This window comes from Bufo bufo, chromosome 3 (genome assembly GCF_905171765.1).
Source record: "Bufo bufo chromosome 3, aBufBuf1.1, whole genome shotgun sequence".
NCBI classification, from domain to species: Eukaryota; Metazoa; Chordata; class Amphibia; order Anura; family Bufonidae; genus Bufo; species Bufo bufo.
The window spans coordinates 406,225,903-406,248,096 of NC_053391.1; the positions used below are offsets into that span (position 1 = coordinate 406,225,903).

Genomic DNA, 22,194 nt, shown 5'->3' on the forward strand with positions numbered 1-22,194 from the left:
ATCATATTATTTATCTTGCAATGGGATTGCCAAAAAAATTCCAATTCCAGAATTGCTGTTTTTTGGGTCACCTCGCCTCCTAAGAAGCTAGAACTAAAAAAAAATATCGAAATTTTACTTTTATAAAAACTCCAGCTCACCCTGCAAATAAATAAGCCCTCACACAGCCCCATTGACAGAAAGCTTAAAAAAAAGTAATAGGTGTCAGAATTTGGCAATACGATTTTAAGTAAAATAAAAAAAAAAAAGTTTGAAAAGTAGTAAAACATAAGAAAAAAAACCTGGCATAGACGTAATTGTTCTGACCAGCAGAATAATGCAATTGTGTTTATTATAACAGTATAGTGATTGCAATTGATACAAAACCTAAAAACCGATGGTGGAATGGTTATAACGAGGAAAACTTTTAATGACTTTTAGAAGGTGTAGTGGTTAAAATGATGATAACTTTGCCAAATTGGTCCTGAGGGGTTCATCTCAATTGAATTTGCTTATACAGCTGCCTGTGTTCTGTACTGATGTGTCCCCGCTGATCTGTTTGGGGCAAATTTCAGAAGCTATAACCATACCTTTTTAACTATAGGCACAAGCATGCGGTCTTCTTCTGAAAGCCCTGCAGAACCCCAATCTAAAGCAGACCCTGTCTCCTTCAGAGTGGCACGATCTCATCAAAGAGGGAGTGACTCAGGTTACAGAGGTAAGTCGGTTTTTATAAATATATTATTTAATGTTCACCTACGAACACCAGTTTACATATAGATATAACCTACATGAACGGTCGACTTTGTAAAATGGATTGCATCAGTTGTTCTTTCCTGATCCTGGTTTACAGTATTTTATAGTTTTCATTCACAGTTGCATTCCCAGTATTGTAATTTTTGAGTTCACCTCTTCCAGTAGCCCTTGCTGGCTCAGTGTCCGTATGGAGAGTGGACATGTTGTTTTTTTGTTTTTTTTTTATGCATTTTTTTTAGTAATCAAAAACTTATCTCATCTGGGAAAGATGGGTAGTACTGGAGATTGCACTGCCAGCTTTACAGTCATAGCTGCCTCAGAAGAGTTATGGTTATTCTTGAGCTCCTGCGTACACGTACTCATAATTGCCAGTTTTCTCTCATAGAGAGAAATCCTAAGGAGAAAACTGCCAATCATCAGCAGATGGGTGGAAGAAGCAGATCATGAATAACCATGACTCTTCTCAGACAGCCAGGACTCTTCCAGGCTCGGGCTGCTATGATTATATAGCTGGTTCTTGAAAACCATTTACTTCTAGCCCATGAAATCAGCTTATCTGTCACTACTTTATGCTTCCATCAGTGAGGGCAGTATAAAGTTGATGACAGGTTCCCTTTAAAGTGTACCCGTCACTTTGGTTTATTTTTTAAATGGCGTAGGATCAGGTAGATTACACATTATATAATGTATTTTATTAGGGAAATGTGTTTCTTTTTATTTTTTAACTAGAAAACAGTATCTTCACTCTAAATGAGCATTGCTAAGGACAGCCCATCTTCAGTGTTCTACTGAGCGCTGAAGACGACTATGTGTATATACTGAGGCAGGCTTCCAGCCTACCTCTTATCTTACTGCCCCAGCCCCCCTGTTGTGTCCCTTCCTACGTGGCCTGTTGCCAGCGCTAACAGCTGGCAGATCTGTACAGGTCTCTCTTAGTTGTTGAGGGCAGAGATGGGAAAGACAGGAAGAGGGGCAAGCTGGAGTGTTCTGCACTGACAGTAAGTGTGCTATGTTACTGTATACTTACTGTCAGTGCTAAGTGCAGGGCAGTCCCGATCCCCACTCTCTTTCTTGTGCTCAGTAACTAATAGAAAAGTGTACAGAGCTGCCAGTGGGTTAGAGTTGGGACACGGCATTGATAGTAAGGTCTCATGTGGGAGGCAGGGTCAGTGAGATAAGAGGTAGGCTGGAAGCCTGCCTCAGTATATACACATAGTCGTCTTCAGCGCTCAGTAGAACACTGAAGATGGACTTTCCTTAGTAATGAAAATTTTGAGTGAAGATAAGAAAACTCTTTACACCCTATTTTCTAGTAAAAAGAAACACATTTCCCTAAAAAAGTATATTCCATAAATGTTTAACATCCTTGTCCCTACACTATAAAAAAAATAAACTGAAATGACAGGTACACTTTAAGTTGCCTAGTCTTTACGTATGTCTGCTCTCATGGCATTAGATTAAGATTCTTATGCAGTACAGTATTCTGTGACTCAGGACAAGTGCTTCCCTTTTGGTTTGATACTTACGTGCTCGCTCCAAGAAGTGTTGTCTGCTAAGCTCACAGGTGTCATACTGGAATGCAGAAGGGATTTCCTTCACTGAATCAGAGCACATTCTTAGCCGGGAGGTGGTAACTCATTAGAAAGCGCTAAATACTAATTTAGAGACGATATCTACTATGCTGAGAACAGTCTTCCGGACCTTTACAATGGTGTCCTTTGTGGGCTACATGGTCTCACCAGGGACTAGTTTTTTTAGCAGATCCTACACCTGTTTTCCACAATAGCTATAATCTATAACTTTTTTTTTTTTTACTTTTATCTATTGGTTTAGGTGTGCCCTCAGGGTAAAATTATGCCAGGTCTGATATCCACATTGTAAATCGCTATCTGTGTTAATAATAATAATCTTTATTTATAAAGCGCCAACATATTCCTCATCGTCTTACAATTCAGGGGTTCATGTACAAACAGTCATAAATAACATAGCAACAGACAAGGCGATTACTACAACAAGAGGAATGAGGGCCCTGCTCGCAAGAGCTTACAATCTGAGTGTTAATGCATTTTATGTGCACGTGGATTCAGATGCTATCTGCCACCAATGTATAAGTCTGCAGTATATTCTGAAATTCACTCAGTTCTTTTCCATAGCATGTAGAAGGGATTTTCTAAAAATCTGCCAACTCTGCAATGTATGAACGTAGTCTTATTGGGTAACCGTGAAATCATTTGGGGGCATTAACAAGAATCCTGCTTAGCACAGATGAAGCTGAGGCCAGTTTACATTGAATTCCCCCGGAAATGACTTGTATAACCTATCCAGGCCTGTGAGACGTCAACTAAGCAAGGGCTGCTTGACTCCTCAGGATAACGGGACTGCCTCATGACTCTTCAGGGAATTTACATACAACGCACACTGTTTTTAAAACTTTCTTATACATGTTTCTTAAATAGACCATTGGGCATTTTTAGAAAGCTATTCTCCAACAGCATAACAACCTGGTGATGGTTTAGTGGTGGACATGGGTTTTCTTTAAGAACATGTGTGGCATTAATGGGTGCTCCGATATCGTTCTTGTCTAATGTTGTAATGACTGTGTCCTCTGTCTGCAGACACTACTTGCCGTGGATGAGATTAAAGTGAAAGTCGACCAAGAGAAACTGATAAAATGTTTTGAGCTGCTGAATTTCCTTATGAAAATAATAACTCAACAGGTATGTATGAAATGGAGACTAAATAACAGAGCCCACAGTGCCACTTCTGTAGGGACCTGGTCTTCCCTTCGTTTTAAATAATGTGTATTCTGATTGTTGTGACAACATTCTCTCCATATGTGCACTTTCACCTCTGTATGCTGTTATGCACCTTTTGCTTTTAGCTCTCCATATATCCCATTTTTTCTAATATCTGATCCTAAAATCTCTGAGCTAAAAGTTGAAGTCGGCATGGCATCTTCATTGTAGCAATCACTGATGGACCTAGGTTACATAATCCGACCAGTGGTATATCTTCTGACATTGTACATTGTGAGGAGATATGCAATGGTGAATTTTTAACGGGTACTATTATTTGTATTGGCTAGGCAGTAAGGGCAAGTTCACATGCGGCAGAAACAACCCCCTGCAGCATGCATGGAACTAGGCTCAAGGGAATATATGCCGACTGTCCGTATCGTTCTGCTGATTTCTGACTGATCTGTTAGGAACAATATGTTTAGGCACAGGTTGTCTGCACTTTAGGCTCCTGAGCCCATCTTACGCTAAATTAACTAACATTTCATATTAATTATTAGACAGAATAGTAAAGAAATGCTTTTAGATGACATCTCTGGTGTTGGCAGTCTCTGTAGTCACAGTTCCATAAAGGAGGTTATCTCACAGATGTAATACTCATCTGCTTATCTGGAGGACTTTCTTCCTTTTCTGTGGGTGGACAGCAGCACATGTGAGGCAGTCAAGTGTCTGCATCTCCTAGGACGCACTGCAATTTTGTAACCACTTTTTCCCCTACATAGATAATAACCCCTGACATATAGCCCCAGAGATACATATGTTATGTAATTCAAATTCCTTCTCTACTGTCTAGAGATAGATGGCTATATATTTCTAGGAATTTACAAGTAAGGATGAATGAGTGGAAAGAGTCTGGACTGCTTCACTATGAGAGGGAGAAGGGAGCAGGAAAGCTACTGAGCATGTCAGTCCACCACTGAATGCAGGAGAAGGTGGACCAGAAGGTTAAACAGCAGGGGGCGCTACCAAATAGCAAAATGTAGTAAAAAATAAAAATAAGTACAATATTATTATTGCGTGTATATTAAACAATAGTTCATTTCAAATGCCTTAATTATTGCACAGTAGTAAGTGATAGTCCCTTTAATGGGGTATTCCAGAAGAAGGGGAAATATGTGATGACCATAAAATGGTTGAAGGAAGAAAAAAAAGAAAAAAACACTACCTTATACTCTCCTCGCCAGTTCCTGTGCCATTCAGATGTTTCCCAGGTCCCCTCTGTGCTCCTCTGCCTGCTTATATCCTTGACATTGCAGGATATTGCTGGGCATGTTCCTCAGCTGAATGAGGTGGGTCATGGCTGCAACCAGTGATTGGCTGAGCTCCAATCCCAGCCATTTCCTGCCATGTTGAGATTGGAGCAGGAAGTGGAGCGCAGCAGAGACCCATGCGCTGTTGAATCAGCACGGTGAGTATAGGCTACCATTTGATGGCCATGCCAAATAGTTTCTTTTCTTACTGGAATACCCCTTTAACCTCTTAAGGACATAGGGCGTACAGGTACGCCCTTGTGCCCTGGTACTTAAGGACACAGGGCGTACATGTACGCCCTGTGTATTTTCGATCACTGCCGTGCGGCTGGCAGTGATCGGAACCCGGTGCCTGCTCAAATCATTGAGCAGGCACCTAGGCTAAATGCGCGGGGGGGTCCCGTGACCCCCCCATGTCGGCGATCGCGGCAAACCGCAGGTCAATTCAGACCTGCGGTTTGCTGCGATTTCTGTAGTTTCTGGTCCCCGCGGTCCCTGACCGCGGGGATCAGAAACTTTATATGCCTAAAAAAACGTTTTATTCACACCCCCCTGCACCCCCGAATGATTTTATGGTGGCGGGAGGTGCAGGGGGAGGGGTGCGGGAGGCGGGCGGTGCGGCAGGCGGGATCGCGATCCCCCGCCCGCCTCCCCTTGTATAATCGTTGGTTTCTAGTGGGTATACCAGGGTGCCAGCACATTGCTGGCACCCTGGTATAAACGGCTGAAATCTGCGATGCGATGTCAGCCGTTTAACCCGTACGGACCGCTGTATGGAAAAGGTTAACAGCGCAGGGAGCTCCCTCCCTCTCCCATCGGGGGGCTGCTGTGCCTTTGCAGCCCCCCGATGGGGAGGAAGAGAGCCCCCAGACAGCCCCCCGACAGATCCCCTCCTTACCCTTCCCCGTCTGCGAAGTTCTGACCAGAACTGAGCAGACGGGGAAGGTTCCCATGGCAACAGGACGCCTCTCAGGCGTCCTGCTGTCCATGGTGCTGAACAGATCTGTGCTAAAAGGCATAGATCTGTTCAGTGTAAGTAAAATACAGTGCAGTACAATATATATTGTACTGTACTGTATTATACAGACATCAGACCCACTGGATCTTCAAGAACCAAGTGGGTCTGGGTCAAAAAAAGTGAATAAAAGTGAAAAAAAAGTAAAAATCAAAAAACACATTTATCACTGATAAAAAATGAAAAAAAATAAAATTCCCTACACATGTTTGGTATCGCCGCGTCCGTAACGACCTGATCTATAAAACGGTCATGTTACTTTACCCGAACGGTGAACGCCATAAAAAAAAAAAAAAAAAAACTATGATGAAATTGAAATTTTGCCCGCCTTACTTCCCAAAAAAGGTAATAAAAGTGATCAAAAAAGTCGCATGTACGCCAAAATTGTAACAATCAAACCGTCATCTCATCCCGCAAAAATCATACCCTACCCAAGATAATCGCCCAAAAACTGAAAAAACTATGGCTCTTAGACTATGGAAACACTAAAACATGATTTTTTTTTTTGTTTCAAAAATGAAATCATTGTGTAAAACTTACATAAAAAAAAGTATACATATTAGGTATCGCCGCGTCCGTATCGCCCGGCTCTATAAAAATATCACATGATCTAACCCCTCAGATGACCACCGTAAAAAAATAAAAATAAAAACGGTGTACAAAAAGCCATTTTTTGTCATCTTACGTCACAAAAAGTCATATGCACCCCAAAATAGATGCCAATCAAACCGTCATCTCATCCCGCAAAAAATGAGACCCTACTTAAGATAATCGCCCAAAAACTGAAAAAACTATGGCTCTTAGACTATGGAGACACTAAAACATTTTTTTTGTTTTAAAAATGAAATCATTGTGTAAAACTTACATAAATAAAAAAAATTGTATACATATTAGGTATCGCCGCGTCCGTGACAACCTGCTCTATAAAATTACCACATGATCTAACCTGTCAGATGAATGTTGTAAATAACAAAAAAAAAAAACGGTGCCAAAAAAGCTATTTCTTGTTACCTTGCCGCACAAAAAGTGTAATATAGAGCAACCAAAAATCATATGTACCCTAAACTAGTACCATCAAAAATGCCACCCTATCCCGTAGTTTCTAAAATGGGGTCACTTTTTTGGAGTTTCTACTCTAGGGGTGCATCAGGGGGGCTTCAAATGGGACATGGTGTAAAAAAAAACTGTCCAGCAAAACCTGCCTTCCAAAAACCGTATGGCATTCCTTTCCTTCTGCGCCCTGCCGTGTGCCCGTACAGTAGTTTACGGCACATATGGGGTGTTTCTGTAAACTACAGAATTAGGGCCATAAATAATGAGTTTTGTTTGGCTGTTAACCTTTGCTTTGTAACTGAAAAAAAAAAATTAAAATGGAAAATCTGCCAAAAAAGTGAAATTTTGAAATTGTATCTCTCTTTTCCATTAAATCTTGTGCAACACCTAAAGGGTTAACAAAGTTTGTAAAATCAGTTTTGAATACCTTGAGGGGTGTAGTTTCTTAGATGGGGTCACTTTTATGGAGTTTCTACTCTAGGGTTGCATCAGGGGGGCTTCAAATGGGACATGGTGCCAAAAAAACAGTCCAGCAAAATCAGCCCTCCAAAAACCATACGGCGCACCTTTCACTCTACGCCCCGCTGTGTGCCCGTACAGTAGTTTACTGCCACATATGGGGTGTTTCTGTAAACAGCAGAGTCAGGGCAATAAAGATACAGTCTTGTTTGGCTGTTAACCCTTGCTTTGTTAGTGGAAAAAATGGGTTAAAATGGAAAATTAGGCAAAAAAATGAAATTCTCAAATTTCATCCCCATTTGCCAATAACTCTTGTGCAACACCTAAAGGGTTAACGACGTATGTAAAATCAGTTTTGAATACCTTGAGGGGTGTAGTTTCTTAGATGGGGTCACTTTTAGGGAGTTTCTCCTCTAGGGGTGCATCAGGGGGGCTTCAAATGGGACATGGTGTAAATAAACCAGTCCATAAAAATCAGCCTTCCAAAAACCAAACGGCGCACCTTTCACTCTACGCCCCGCTGTGTGGCCGTACAGTAGTTTACGGCCACATATTGGGTGTTTCTGTAAACGGCAGAGTCAGGGCAATAAAGATACAGTCTTGTTTGGCTGTTAACCCTTGGTTTGTTAGTGGAAAAAATGGGTTAAAATGAAAAATTTGACAAAAAAATGAAATTCTCAAATTTCCTCCCCATTTGCCAATAACTCTTGTGCAACACCTAAAGGGTTAACAACGTATGCAAAATCAGTTTTGAATACCTTGAGGGGTGTAGTTTCTTAGATGGGGTCATTTTTGGGTGGTTTATATAATGTAAGCCTCGCAAAGTGACTTGAGACCTGAACTGGTCCCTAAAAATTGAGTTTTTGTAAATTTCTGAAAAATTTCAAGATTTGCTTCTAAACTTCTAAGCCTTATAACATCCCCAAAAAATAAAATATCATTCCCAAAACAATTCAAACATGAAGTAGACATATGGGGAATGTAAAGTCATCACAATTTTTGGGGGTATTACTATGTATTACAGAAGTAGAGAAACTGAAACTTTGAAATTTGCAAATTTTTCCAAATTTTTGTTAAATTAGGTATTTTTTGGTGCAAAAAAAATTATTTTTTTGACTCCATTTTACCAGTGTCATGAAGTACAATATGTGACGAAAAAACAATCTCAGAACGGCCTGGATAAGTCAAAGCGTTTTAAAGTTATCAGCACTTAAAGGGACTCTGGTCAGATTTTCAAAAAATGGCCTGGTCCTAAGGTGTAAAAAGGCTGTGTCCTTAAGGGGTTAAGGTCTTTTAATGTGCACCAGTAAGGCTGTGGCTCCCATGCAATGTAAAAAAAAATCAGTTGTCTCATGTCTCCTGTTAAATAAGCATGTATTCTTTGGTGTTTCGAGCCTGCCTGAGTATGAGGAGGTTTAGGGAGATGTCCAGTGCAATGTCACTGTCCCACAGAAAATGAAACACCAGATAAGTGTGAACTAGACCTGGTCTCAGTAAATGATGGACTGATTGAACCCTGGGCCCTTGTTGTACTTACAATGTGCCTGGTCCGTCATCCACAAGATAACTACATTTGCTGCCATTTAACCCCATTGATCACATGATCATTTTTTCCTCCAGTTGCCAGGGACTCCAGTGTATAGGGAATAATTAATTGAAATACAGAGATCAGAGATCCTTGTAAACCTAACAGTCCGAAGAATAAAGTTATCACATTATTTGTACCACGCAGTTAATGTAAAAAAAATTTGAACTGCACAATTGCCCTCCCAAAAATAGATACAAGTTAAACAGTACTCCCAAATGGTGCTATTGACTACTACCAATTGTCTCACAAAAAACATATCCTCATATAAAAGTCATTTCTTTTGGAACATGGATAAAACAAAAATATATTCACTGCAACCTCACTGACCAGATTAGGTGCATTCTTAAAGGGAATGGGCCAGATTTATCATGACTGACAGCTCACTCCACTTTCACATATGGCTAAAGTCAGTTTTAGCCAAGTCAGATTTATGATCGGCCCTTTAAGACTGTAATAAATGTGCTTTGACGGTAGCAGTTTATCCGTCAGTAAGCAGCTTTACAAAAGTCGCACGTCTTAACGAAAAAAGTCGCATGTTCTATTAAAAAGTTGCATAAGATAAGCATGGTCCTCCCTGGAGTGAAATTGAGCATTTTTTTGTGACTTTTTAAATAGTCGCAATAGTAAATCTGTCTAGAGATTAATTTACATAAGAAAATACGCCCACTTTCAGAAAAATGGCGAGCATAGCGCAGAGCCAATTAAAGTCGCAAAAATTTGCGACTTTTTCACTCCATTATTCTGACTTGAGCTAATGAGCAATCTGGCCCAATGTGTTTTCAGAAAATGACCTGCTGTTCAAATCCCTTTCTTATGGTTAACATTTTTTTTAAGAATTTTTGATCCATATATTTAAATAAAAAATATAAAATCCTGCAGTTTTCACACTGGCCACTATGTCTAATAATTGATGCCACTTCTTGGTTTGTACAGATCACTTTACTGCAGTTATATATTATTGTAATCCTGCCGGTAATGCGATCACCTCTGTGTACAGATAAGACAGGATCCACCATTCACAATAGGTGATTGTCAGAGCTTATCTATTCTTCCCTTATACAATGACCTCTCCACAGGGCACAGAGCATGGCTAGAAAACTCTCCCATGTAAGGCTGGGTTCACAAGAGCGTTGCGGTTGACGTGCGGGAACAGATGCGAGTGCGCTGCAGGAAAATGCGCAATTTCTCACTGGTATCATTGGGGGACACAGGACCGTGGTATAGCTTGCTGCTGCCACTAAGAGGCGACACTAGGCTGAAAAAAGACTTAGCTCCTCCCCTGCAGGCTATACCCCCTCCAGCCTGGAGAGAGAATGTCAGTTTTTAGCTTAGTGTCGTAGGAGGCAGACCTCCCTGCTTTATGCAGGGCGGCTTTCTTATTTGATTCTTTTATTTTATTTGATATTTTTCCTTTTAGTTTGGGAAACAGAGTTGCTCTGCCTCTCCGTTATCCCAGGGAGCAAGACCGGTGAGAAAATCGACCGCTTACCTCCCCACAGAAGAAAAAGGAGGACCAGGGCAGCCTCGCTTCCCTGCTTCCCACCAGCCAAGGGGTCACCTAGGTCCACCAAAGAAGAAGACCCTCCCACCATGCCAGAATCCTGCCACTCCGGTGCCAGCAGCTGAGGAGGTGACCCTGCTGGAAAAGGTGGCCTTGCCGATCCCGGTCGGCCGTGCTCCACTAGCACTGACTCCAGCGCCGGCGGTAGGTGTTCCCCCTTCTGTAGGTGGCGGAATTGCAGTTCCACGGGTACCATACTTACCATATGCATTAGCCTCTTCCAGAGGTGGCGTTAGGGCACAGTGTTCCCGTATGCATTACCCCTCTCTAGGTGGAGTAATTGCACTCTCTCCGGGTACTAGACTCGCGATATGCATACCCTTTTCCTTAAGTGGCATAATCTCTCTGCCACTGGATTCAGTTCCTGCAGTATGCATCACCCCTTTCCTTAGGAGGGGTGCTTACACTTCCCCGAGATACAGTTCTTGCAGTATGCGTTGTTCCTCCTTTTGGGGCGGAATTGTTGCACTACCACTGAGGCAGTGCTCGACGTAGGCATTGTCAAACTCCATTGATGGGGTACTTCCAGTACCGTTGGATACGGTTCTGACTGTTGCGCTACCCCCTTCCTTGAGCGGGATGTTGCACTTCCACTGGAGGTTATTTCTTTGGTCACATTGACATCTCCATGCTTACTGTTATTTTACCCTTTCGTTAGTGATCGCTAACGGGTGGATGACTAAGCATCCTGAGATTCTGCTCCTCCACTGCGCCAGGGCTCTAGATGCTCTAGCTTCTTTTGGTGCCCTGGACTCTTCATCTGGTAACTATGGATACCTACAGTGGATACCGTGGCTATTTTCCCGTTGTGGCCTTTTTTTCTTGCCGATACTGGTTTGGGCTTGAATATATCACCCTCTGTCCTATCAGGTGTTACCCGGCAACACGTCAGTATCCTAGAGACTACATCTCATTTGGTCAGGGTATTTGTCCTCTACAATGTAAAGCGCTCCGACGAGTCGAGGGTCGTACTGACTCAGTATTTTCTAGCCCCACTCCTCATCGGGGAAAGTGGTTATGCTGACACTCTGGTTTAAGTTTTACAGTGTTCTCCTCCGCATGTGCACCTTTTACGCTGGTGCTAAGGGTCGTAGCCGTTGCAGTGTGCGTTCCCCCTCAGGTAGGGGTTCTTCCCTGAGGCTAGCTTGCCAATTGCTCCTGTTCGGCGCCCTTGTCTGGTGGGGTGCTTTAGGCTAGCTCTACTTACCTGGAGCAGTAGGGTTTCATGACTTATACTGCAAGTCCTCAGTCCTTCCCCTCAGCATTGTCAGAATATACCGTGACTACAATTATACAAGGGGGTCTTTGCGTTGTCTCGACATACTAGGGTTCTTCCTCCACAGCTCCTTCATTTGGTGGCGGATTTTCTAGCGCCGCATTCGGTGGCCTCTACTGTGTGGCCACCTTCTCAGCTGGAATATGATGCTAGCCATAGTCTTGAGGTTCCCCTTGTGTGGGTTCCTTCTTAGGCGGAGTATGGCACCGCCACTATCATCCCGTGGCTTCTTCTGTATAGTGCCATTCCCAGATGGGGAATGAGCTTCTCTCCTTCCATCTTTTTCCTTCTCTGGCTCCGGGTTCACGGCCACCCTGCAAGCCTTGGTGGCTCCTATGTCCCTACTTTTCCATCATCTGCATTTGCATGGGGTATTGTTTCCGGTCCCGGCTGGTGGACTGTGACGCCTTCACATCCTCCTTCTATAGGTGAATTCTTCCTATTGATCCTGGGTGTGCTACCTGCATCTACAATTATCTCTTTTACGACATGAGTAATGTCTGTCAGATCAGTCCGATGGTGATCATACCTTTTTTCTGCCCATTCCGTGGGTAGACTGAGACTCACCACGCCAGGCGGAGCAGGGGCTCCTGTCATGCATTACCACCACTGATGGACTTTTCGTTCTGGGAGCCTTCTATTTCTTCTTTCTCCTCGAACCGCTGGTTGCTTGTCTCTCCCCTTTATCTCTCTGACCAGTAGCCATGCGTGGCGCTGACCAGTGTTCCCTGGTACGGGTGGGGCGTTGGATGTCGTCATCGCACTCTATCCAGCAGGGGTATTTCTCTTATCTCGGTCTAGTCTAAATATTCGTCGAGCGGCATTGCCACGCTGTCAATATATGGTCACTGACGGAGATCCTCGCCGTCGGTGGTTCTCGCACCAGATTTACTCTACCTATCTCACATGTATCGGTTCCTTGGCCCGCGGTGGGCCGTGTCTGATTCAGATGTTTTTTTCTCTGTGGGTTATCAACCAACTTTTCAGTCTCCCCGCAAGCCTCTTTGGCTCTGGGGCATCGGTCTGCCAATGGACCGCTTCTGTGGAGCGTCTCTCTTTAGCAGGGGTGTATCCCATGGCCTGGGTTTTTGGTTCTGCATCTGGAGTTAGGGCCAGCTAACTGGTTTCGTCCAGGCGACCGATCGGTCGTTTGGTGGCCTTCAGTGAGGAACATGACCTCTCTCTGTAAATCTTCTTCCCCTCCTTTTATTTCTGGGAAAGTGGCATTCCTAGGGGCAGGTTTTTCCATCCAACGAATTTGGGAAGTTGGGAGTGCCTTTTCTTGTACGTACATTTTTTTTCTTGTCCGGTACTTGCATGAGGCAGTGCTCCGCCCATTTCCTTCTTTTTTGCTGACTGTAGTCGCTGCCTTCCATGTCGACAGGACATTGTTTTCCCTTCCTTTCCTTTTCCCTCGAACTCGAGAGAGTGTGCTCTTCATTAGGATCTATTCGAGCTCGGAGGTTTGCTTGTCCATGACTAGCTCTTTCCGCCGTGCAGATTTTTACCTGGTCATTTCTGGAGGTCCTTGGAAGGGCTCGATGGTCTCCAAGGGGTGTTCCAAGTGGATCCTTTGGCGGCTGCTTAGGCATTCCGCTCCCGGGGAAAGGCTCTGCCCGATGGAGTTTGGGACATCTGACCAGTGGTCAACTCTTTGTGAGATACATGTTTCACCCTGCATCAGTTTCGCGGTTGTATAAGGCAGAGCCTTGGTCTTCCTGGTGCACGTTCACAAAGTTTTTTGCCAGGTGCTTCCTAGGCATCGCCAGTGCTGCTCCGGCCCGCCGGGTCTCGCAGGCAGTAGTGCATTAAGCATTCTCGAAGGTGTTACTCCATGGGCGTGGACTTTTTTCCCTCCCCGTGGACTGCTTTAGGACGTCCCACGGTCCTGTGTCCCCCAATGATACCAGCGAGAAAACGAGATTTTTGTGGAACTCGCCTGTAAAATCTCTTTCTCGCGTAGTTCATTGGGGAACACAGCACCTACCCAGTATTTATTAGTGTTGATAAGGGATGTCTAGCGAGTTCGCTTCCGCCGGTGTCTGTTGCATTCTCCTTTAATTGGCACATGTTTTCTACTGCTCCTACTGCTTGAGCACAAACTGACATGCTCTCTCCAGGCTGGAGGGGGTATAGCCTGCAGGGGAGGAGCTAAGTCTTTTTTCAGCCTAGTGTCGCCTCCTAGTGGCAGCAGCAAGCTATACCACGGTCCTGTGTCCCCCAATAAACTACACGAGAAAGAGATTTTACAGGTGACTTTCACAAAAATCAAATTTTTTCCACACGAGTGCAAAGCGTTTTAATGCGTTTTGCACGCGCGTGAGAAAAATCGGCATGTTTGGTACCCAGACCAGGACTTCTTCAGAGAAGTTCGGGTTTGGGTTAGGTGTTGTGTAGATTTCATTATTTTCCCTTATAACATGGTTATAAGGGAAAATAATAGCATTCTTAATACAGAATGCTTAGTAAAATACGGCTGGAGGGGTTAAAAAAATAATAATAATTTAACTCACCTTATTCCACTTGTTCGCGCAGCCTGGCTTCTCTTCGGTCTTCTTCTTTGATCTGTGAGGAAAAGGACCTTTGGTGACGTCACTGCTCTCATCACATGGTCCATCACATGGTCTACCACCATGGTGATGGAACATGTGATGAGCGCAGTGACGTCACCACAGGTCCTTTTCCTGAAAGAAGAGAAGCCGGGCTGCGCGAACAAGTGGATTAAGGCGAGTTAAATTATTATTTATTTTTTAACCCCTCAAACACTATTTTACTAAGCATTCTGTATGAAGAATGCTATTATTTTCCCTTATAACCATGTTATAAGGGAAAATAATAAAGATCGGGTCCCCATCCCGATCGTCACCTAGCAACCGTGCGTGAAAATCGCACCGCATCTGCACTTGCTTGCGGATGTTTGCGATTTACACGCAGCCCATTCACTTCTATGGGGCCTGCGTTGGGAATATAGAACATGCTGCGATTTTCGCACAACTCACATGTGATGCGTGAAAATCACCGCTCATGTGCACAGCCCCATAGAAGTGAATGGGTCCGGATTCAGTGCGGGGGCAATGCGTTAACCTCACGCATTGCACCTGCGCAGAAAACTCGCCCGTGTGAAAGCAGCCTAAGTCAATAGGGGCACCTCCTGACCATTGTTTCTATGGCCCATGGGGCTGCCATAAAGCATTTTCTTTAATGCTTTGTAAATGCTGTTAAGAAAAGCTCAGGCAAGATAGCCGCCCCCATAATAATGTTCAGGATATAGAAGAAATAAATCTGCAATCAGAAAATAAAAACTGAAAAAAAGGATATGTGCTGCTATCTGATTTAACTGGCAGATAAGATTTTTGGTGACAAATTTCCTATTAGGGGTAAACATGTATACGAAGTCTTTATTCCCATGCAAAATGTAGTCTATAAGCTCAAAGAACTGTTTGATGGTCATAGAGTGAATGACCGCATTTAGCGAAGATGACAAGCACTTCTGAGTGTCTTGTGTGCTTTATCTGTGTTTTCTGTTTGTCTTTGGTATCAAAAATCGAAATGGGTTTCCCAGGAGAGTGGCTGTCTGTTTGATGGGCTCTGCCCGCTCTCTGCTTGGGCAGTTCCTGCTGCTCATTCTTGGCAGCACTTTGAGGAGTCTTTGCCTGGTACTGCATTTCTACAATCGGATTGTCTAGCTAGGATTTTACTTTGGGAATCTCTGGCTCTGTGGGATAATGTTTCATCACTTACGGCCGCTTTCACACAGTCAGGGTCCATTCACACGTCCGTATGTGTTTTGCGGATCCGTAAAACACGGACATCGGCAATGTGCGTTCTGCAATTTGCGGACCGCACATCGCTGGCACTCTCATAGAAAATGCCTTTTCTTGTCTGCCATTGCGGACAAGAATAGGACAGGTTCTATTTTTGTGCGGATCCGGAAGTGCGGATGCGGACAGCACATTCCGGCCCCATTGAAAATGAATGGGTCCGCACCTGTCCCGCAAAATTGCGGAACAGATGCGGACCCATTTTGCGGACGTGTAAATGGACCCCGAGTTGTTTGGTCAGTGTTTGATCAGTGATTTCCATCAGTGATTGTGAGCCAAAACCAGGTACAGGTCAGAAACAAGGGCAAACCTTTCCATTATACCTGTGTAGCCTCCTGGTTGTGGCTCGTGGTCGCTGATGGAAATCGCTGATCAAACCCTGAGACCTTGATCAAACACTGACTGTGTGAATAATGATTACCATCAGCGATTGTGAGCCAAATTCAGGAGTAGAGCCTATGCAGAAATAAGGTATAATGGAAAGATCTGCACCTATTCTGTGTTTTCGACCTAAAACTGGTTTTGGCTCCCAATAACCGATGAAAATCGCTGATCAAACACTGACATGAATAAAGCCTGACTGTGATAGCAGACTAAAGCAGAGGTCCTCATTGAAGAATATGGTATGGAATTGCATAAAAGCTTCTTCTATTGGAATGTGTTCTTTAGTAGAGTAGTAGGGTACTCCGCAATTACCCTGCATAGCCCACAGCGGATTACATGGTACTGATCATGGGGTATAGACTACTACTGTAAAAGCAGACTCGCTGACAAGGACGCTGCAGGGAATTTGAAATTCCCCTGTTGCAAGTTTTCCTGCTACTAAAGTAAGCAATGGCAGTAAAAAAAAATCTTATTTTAGGGAATTTCTATATCATTTCATTAAGGGGAACCTGTCAACAGGTAATTCACTGTTAAACCAGTCAAAATGCCTAGAACTAGTAGGACTAGCCCAGTTGAATGTAGTTATACCTTTCACTGCTTTAGGCCTCATGCATGAGGCCTTATTCAGGAGAAAAAGAACTTTTAATGTATATGCAAAGAGTGGTTAAGTGCACTCGGGGTGGGCCAAAAGCCACTCGCTGCACCCTTGCTCCTCCTGCTTCCTCTGCCAGCCCCTCCCTCTCCTTGATTGACAGGGCTAGGTGAGATGACTGTGCAGGAACCTGGCCCTGTCAATCAAGGAGCAGAGAGAGGGACTTGTCTTGGGACAAAAAGCATGCATATTGCTACTTTCCTCTGCTGTCACCCGCAGAATAAATGGAATGGCAGCAGGATAAATTTAAAACGTGGCACAAACCCTTCAAAAAAGGAGCTTTCTCATCAGCGACAATCCTGGGATAACGTGATGTGCCACAAATGCCGTTGGGCCCTTATCCATCCATTATGACCAATGACCATCAGTAGAATGAGGAGGTAGTGGCTTTAGGGAAGTGTCATGACACTTTGTGTACATGGACTTCCCACTTTACAGGCCATTCACTGATCCAGAGTATTCTTTCTGTACTGGCACAATGTCCACAAGAGTTGAGCAATCTTTGTAGAGAAGCCAGTGAACCGTAGCAAAGGGTAAAATTGTACTGTTTATTAAACCCGGGAGTTAATTGATTTAATTTTTATTACAGTGGGTTGTGTGCTTACTGCCGTCTTATACATGAGTGTAATTACATTGCAGAAACTGGATATTGACCTCAAAGAGCTCCCTTCAGTTCTTCAGCCATTAAGTCAGAAAGAGGGATTTGGGAAAACTGTGCGACTCGAAGACATGTACTGGAATGTCATGACGTTATTTGGATTTACGTATGTATATATATATTTATCTTATTTTAAAACGTATGTTTGCCTTTGCAAGTAAAAGAGTAGTGGCTAATCCTATTGTAAGGAGCTTTATCAAATGTATACCTAAGGCCTGATGCACACGGCTGTATCCCCCCCCCCCCCCCCCCCCCCCCCCAATTTTTGTGGATTGGATGCAGACCCATTTATTTCAACGAGGCTGCAAGAAAAAAATGCAGACAGCACATTTTATGGTGTCTGCATCTGTATGTCCACATGTCCGTGTCATAAAAAAAAAAAAACATGTCTCCTATTCTTGTCTGTTTTGTGGAAATGATGGGATGCAAACGGTCAGTATCTGTATTTCGCAAATGTGCGGTTTGTGGACCATAAAATGCATATTGTTGTGCACTGGAGGCCTAATTTTTTCATTGAAGTTTGTATTGATAAATATCCTAATGTTTTGTGTACAGCTCCTATACATGAATGCGTGTCTCCATGTTACAGACTTCAAACCCTGTGTAATGTGATTCTACAATCTATAGTGTGTAGGTTAGTTAGATCACAGTGCAGATTCTGTTTAAAGTAAAAATGTGACTACAAAATGCAATGCAATCTGAACGCATAGAGAAAGACAGAGGTTCTAATGTTGAGCTGAAACGTTGCTGTACGGCATGGGTGAATAAAAGGTTTTATTTTTCTATTTTTGGAGTGCTGCCCTTCTCTTGGTATTCTATATGGTGGGTAATTGCTTATTCCCATAGGGCGTTGAACCCGCTCACTATTATTATCTGTGCTGCTATTTTATCTCATATATTTTATATATATATATATATATATCTCTATCTCAGAGGTCGTGCTACATTTTTTCTGGAAGAGTAAAAATACTCCTCTTACCATTTTTGAGGAGTATTTTTAGCCGATGAGGAGTACGAAAGTTACAGTAATTCAAATAGTTAATACGAAGGCCTACGTAACATTAAGGGTTTGCTATTTATGCAGGGAAGCCATTACTAGTATTCTAGAACTGTCGTCCATGCATAAATAGCAAATTTAGACAATTTTAAATTTAGCTGACCTCATATACTAAACATAAGACCAGTGCCACCAGTTTTTCCTGGTATAGACGCGAACAGTAGACTCCTTATTACAGTCATTCCTCCAACGCCATGAGAGCTTCCCCCTCTGCAGTGGTCTCAGATTGTAGATAGAAAATGGACGTACTGCTATTGAAAACTATTAACTGCCTGAATAAAGTACGTTAAAAATAACTTTATTGTGTTCTTTTATAAAAAAAAAAAAATCGGTTCTCGACCAAATCTGGCGATCAGGCTAGTAGTGTGATCTGGTGTATAAAGGATATTTATAAATATTTCCTCCTCAACTCACACCAGAGTGAGTTGAGGAGGAAGTATTTATAAATATCCTTTATACACCAGATCACACTACTAGCCTGATCGCCCGATTTGGTCGAGAACCGTTTTTTTTTTTTTTTTTTTAATAAAAGAACACAATAAAGTTATTTTTAACGTACCTTATTCAGGCAGTTAATAGTGGTCTCAGATTGGATGCTAATGCTACGTAGTCTTAGGGTGGCACAGAGTGCTCTGCAGAGTCAGGTTGGCACAGTATGAGGCTATGTAGGCTTAGGGTGGCACAGAGAGCTCTGCAGGGTCAGGTTGGCACAGTATGAGGCTATGTAGGCTTAGGGTGGCACAGAGAGCTCTGCAGGGTCAGGTTGGCACAGTATGAGGCTATGTAGGCTTAGGGTAGCACAGGGATCTGCAGGGTCAGGGTGGTAGGCTTAGGGTAGCACAGTGTGATAATGTACTGTATGTAGTGCACATAGTGGGATGTAGTGTGATTGTGTACTGTTATACTATTATAGTGTACATAGTGTGATAATGTACTGTATATAGTGATACGGTATATAGTGTAATAGTGTCTTGGACTATAGTGCACATTGTTTAATAGTGTACGGTATATAGTGGGACAGTGATGCTTTTCCTTGGTCACTACTGTCTGTGTGTGAACACGACCCTAACGCTCATGCAGCCTCCTGTTCCATGGTGCTTGCAGCCTCCTCTCTTCTGCCCTGTTATCTCCAGGACTTGCATTGGCAATGAGAGTAGGGGTATCTGTAGGTCAGTCATGCTGTGACATCTGTGTATCAGCCAGGAGGCATGTGCTGGGCCCCGCACAGAGTACACAGGTACATCACAGTCTGCTGCACCTATAAGCTGCTCCTCCTTTTATTTTTATGGCTATGGGACAATAGAATGACCTGCCCTGAGGGTCTCCCTCCCGTGTCCTCGCTGTCTTGCAGCTGGCGGTCAGACCTAAGTCTGAGGTTGGTGTTGCTTGCTGCTGGTCTCCTGTTGGTGCGGCTAGCGTTGAGACCCTCGCTGACTTCTATAAGCAGGAGTCTGAAGCGCTCAGCCACTTTTCCTTACTGCTAAGCGCGGTAGTGAAGACGGTCCTCTAGACCTTCTATTGAGGATGTCTTCAGTACCGCACTCAGCAGGAAGGAGAGACGGCGCTCGGCTGAGCGCTGCAGATTCATCACTATCGGGAAAAACCAGGCGCTCAGATCCGGGACCCCCACTAAATTTCACTACACAGCAAGGCCACTTACCCCGCCAGTGAGGATCGTGCGCCTGCTTCCTTACTTCAGAGCAGTGTGGCATAAGCTCCGGCAGCCCGCTCAAACTGACCAATCACTAAGCTCCTTACTGTAAGGAGCTTTGTTATTGGTTGTTTCAAGCAGCAGCAGCATCGGTGCGCTGCCCTTGCCGTTCACATCGCTCACTGCGCTGATGAATGGCAGGGAAAAGTCTAAGGTGTATTGGTACGCCTTAGACTTTTTCCAGGGATTAAAATGGCCTGAACAGGCGTCAGTCACTGATAATACCTAGCTATACTGATAGCTTTTTTTCACTTCTGGTGAACACCTAATATATAAATGTATAAATTACAGGTTATACTGAATCTTTTCCTACAAAAACATATATCAATCTGCTCAGCTCCTCCTGTTCTATAACACGTTGCTTTCAGATTGCATTGCATTTTGTGGTGACAGGTCCTCTTTAAATAAGGTTAACTGTTGATGTCAGATTTTAAAAAAACTTGTTTTTTGTTGTTTTTTTTTTCATTTTTTTTCTAGACGCCCAAAAAAAGAAAAGACAAAAATCGTTCCTGATGTTGCTCCAGAGACGAATAATAATATTTCAAAGAAAAAGAAAGGCTTCTTACCAGAGACCAAGAAACGTAAGAACAGAAAGAAGGCCAGACCTGCTGTTGAAGAGCAGACGCCCAGTGATGGAAAAGACCAAATGGCCTCAGAGCAGCAAGGAACTGCCAAATCTAAGAAAAAGAAGAACAAAAAGAAAAGGAAGTTAGGCCAACAGGAAGGTAGGGATCAGGAGAACTCAGCAGGAGTTCCAACAAGTAAGAAAGCCAAACCTAATTCAGAAAGCAAGAGCAAGACTGGAAAACCTACAACACCAGAGAAGACCAAGAAGAAAAAGAAGGCAAAGAATGCAGTAGAAAGCTAGAAATCCATCCACTTTGTATTATGTGCCCTCAATGAGCAGACGTTCATGCAGATCTTGTACAGTATTGTGTTTGTTTTTGTAAAACGCAAAGATGGAACAAGGAGTTTGTTCAGTATTTGGCAGCAGTGTATTCTGGAGTTCAGAGTTATCAGGAAATCTTATGAATGAGTAATGGATGAGGCTGAAGTCTTTGTGTTGACTTCTAATATGCTAATAATCTTAGCCTCATAGAAGATGTTTTACCATACAATAATAAAACTGTATTTTTACAGTGTCTGAAGTTTATTCATACCATTGTTTGTTGTTGTGTTTAAATCCTGATCTTTCACTTCTACAAAACTAGATATCCAATTTTGGACTTTTATTTAGCGTCACTGTGAATTGGAAACTTATCCTACACTTTATCTACAATACATACACTAGCTAAAGGGAGTCTGTCAGCAGTTTTTGAGCCCTCAGAACTGCTAAGCCCAAAAGGATTTACTCTGGCCTCAATCCAATCAAGAATCTGTAGGATGTGTTAGAAAAACAAGTCCAATTCATTATGGCTCCACCATGCAAAATACATGGTCATGGACATTTAAGATATCAGATGTTGTGAGCACAGCATCTGAGAAGTCCTTCTGGTGACTGAATGCCTAACACCCCTCACCCCACTCCCCTTCCCAAGCCCTGCATGTATGGAGTTATGGTATAAGTGATCTAATGATAGCATTTTTAAGTCCCCTAGAAGGGTTAAAAAAAAATAAAAAAATTTAAGTTTTGAATTGCCTCCTTTCCCCGTTTTTACAATTTTAAAAAAATTGTATTTCTGCATCCGAAAAATTCTAAAACTATTAAAATATAAAAGTATTTATCTTTCACAGTGAACGCTATAATGGGGGGTAAAAAAGCCAACATCACTTTTTGTTAATTGCCTCGCCTTCCATAAAATTGAGCCAAAAGGGATCAAAAAGTCACTCATACCCTAAAATGTTATCCATAAAAACTACAGCTCACCTCATAAATAAAGGGCCCTTACACTGCTTTGTAGACTGAAATATAGAAGTGTTATGGGGGTTGGAATATAATGATGCAAAGAAAAATTTCTTTTTTAAAGTTCTCTTTTTTTAAAATTAATTATTCAGTATTAAAACATGACAAAAATATATTACCGTAATTTATCGCGGTAACTGCACTGAATAAATGTAAAGTGAATACCTAAATACTGGCCAGTGAATCTTAAAAACAGTTCCATCCCATTAAGATTTTTTTCAGCTTCCCAATACATTGTATAGATTATTAAAGAGGACCTTTCACCGATTATTACAC

General features: G+C 42.9%; 1 protein-coding gene across 1 annotated transcript in view; it reads left to right on the forward strand.

The window, feature by feature from the left end:
- MYBBP1A (MYB binding protein 1a) overlaps positions 1-21,162 on the forward strand; it is a 79,238-nt gene extending 58,076 nt beyond the window's left edge. The window contains exons 24-27 of the mRNA XM_040424841.1: positions 584-697; positions 3,351-3,452; positions 17,229-17,353; positions 20,493-21,162. Coding sequence (XP_040280775.1) covers positions 584-697; positions 3,351-3,452; positions 17,229-17,353; positions 20,493-20,883 — 732 coding nt within the window. The 3' untranslated portion in view covers positions 20,884-21,162. The remainder of the gene's footprint in view (positions 1-583; positions 698-3,350; positions 3,453-17,228; positions 17,354-20,492) is intronic.
- Positions 21,163-22,194: the final 1,032 nt, after the last annotated feature.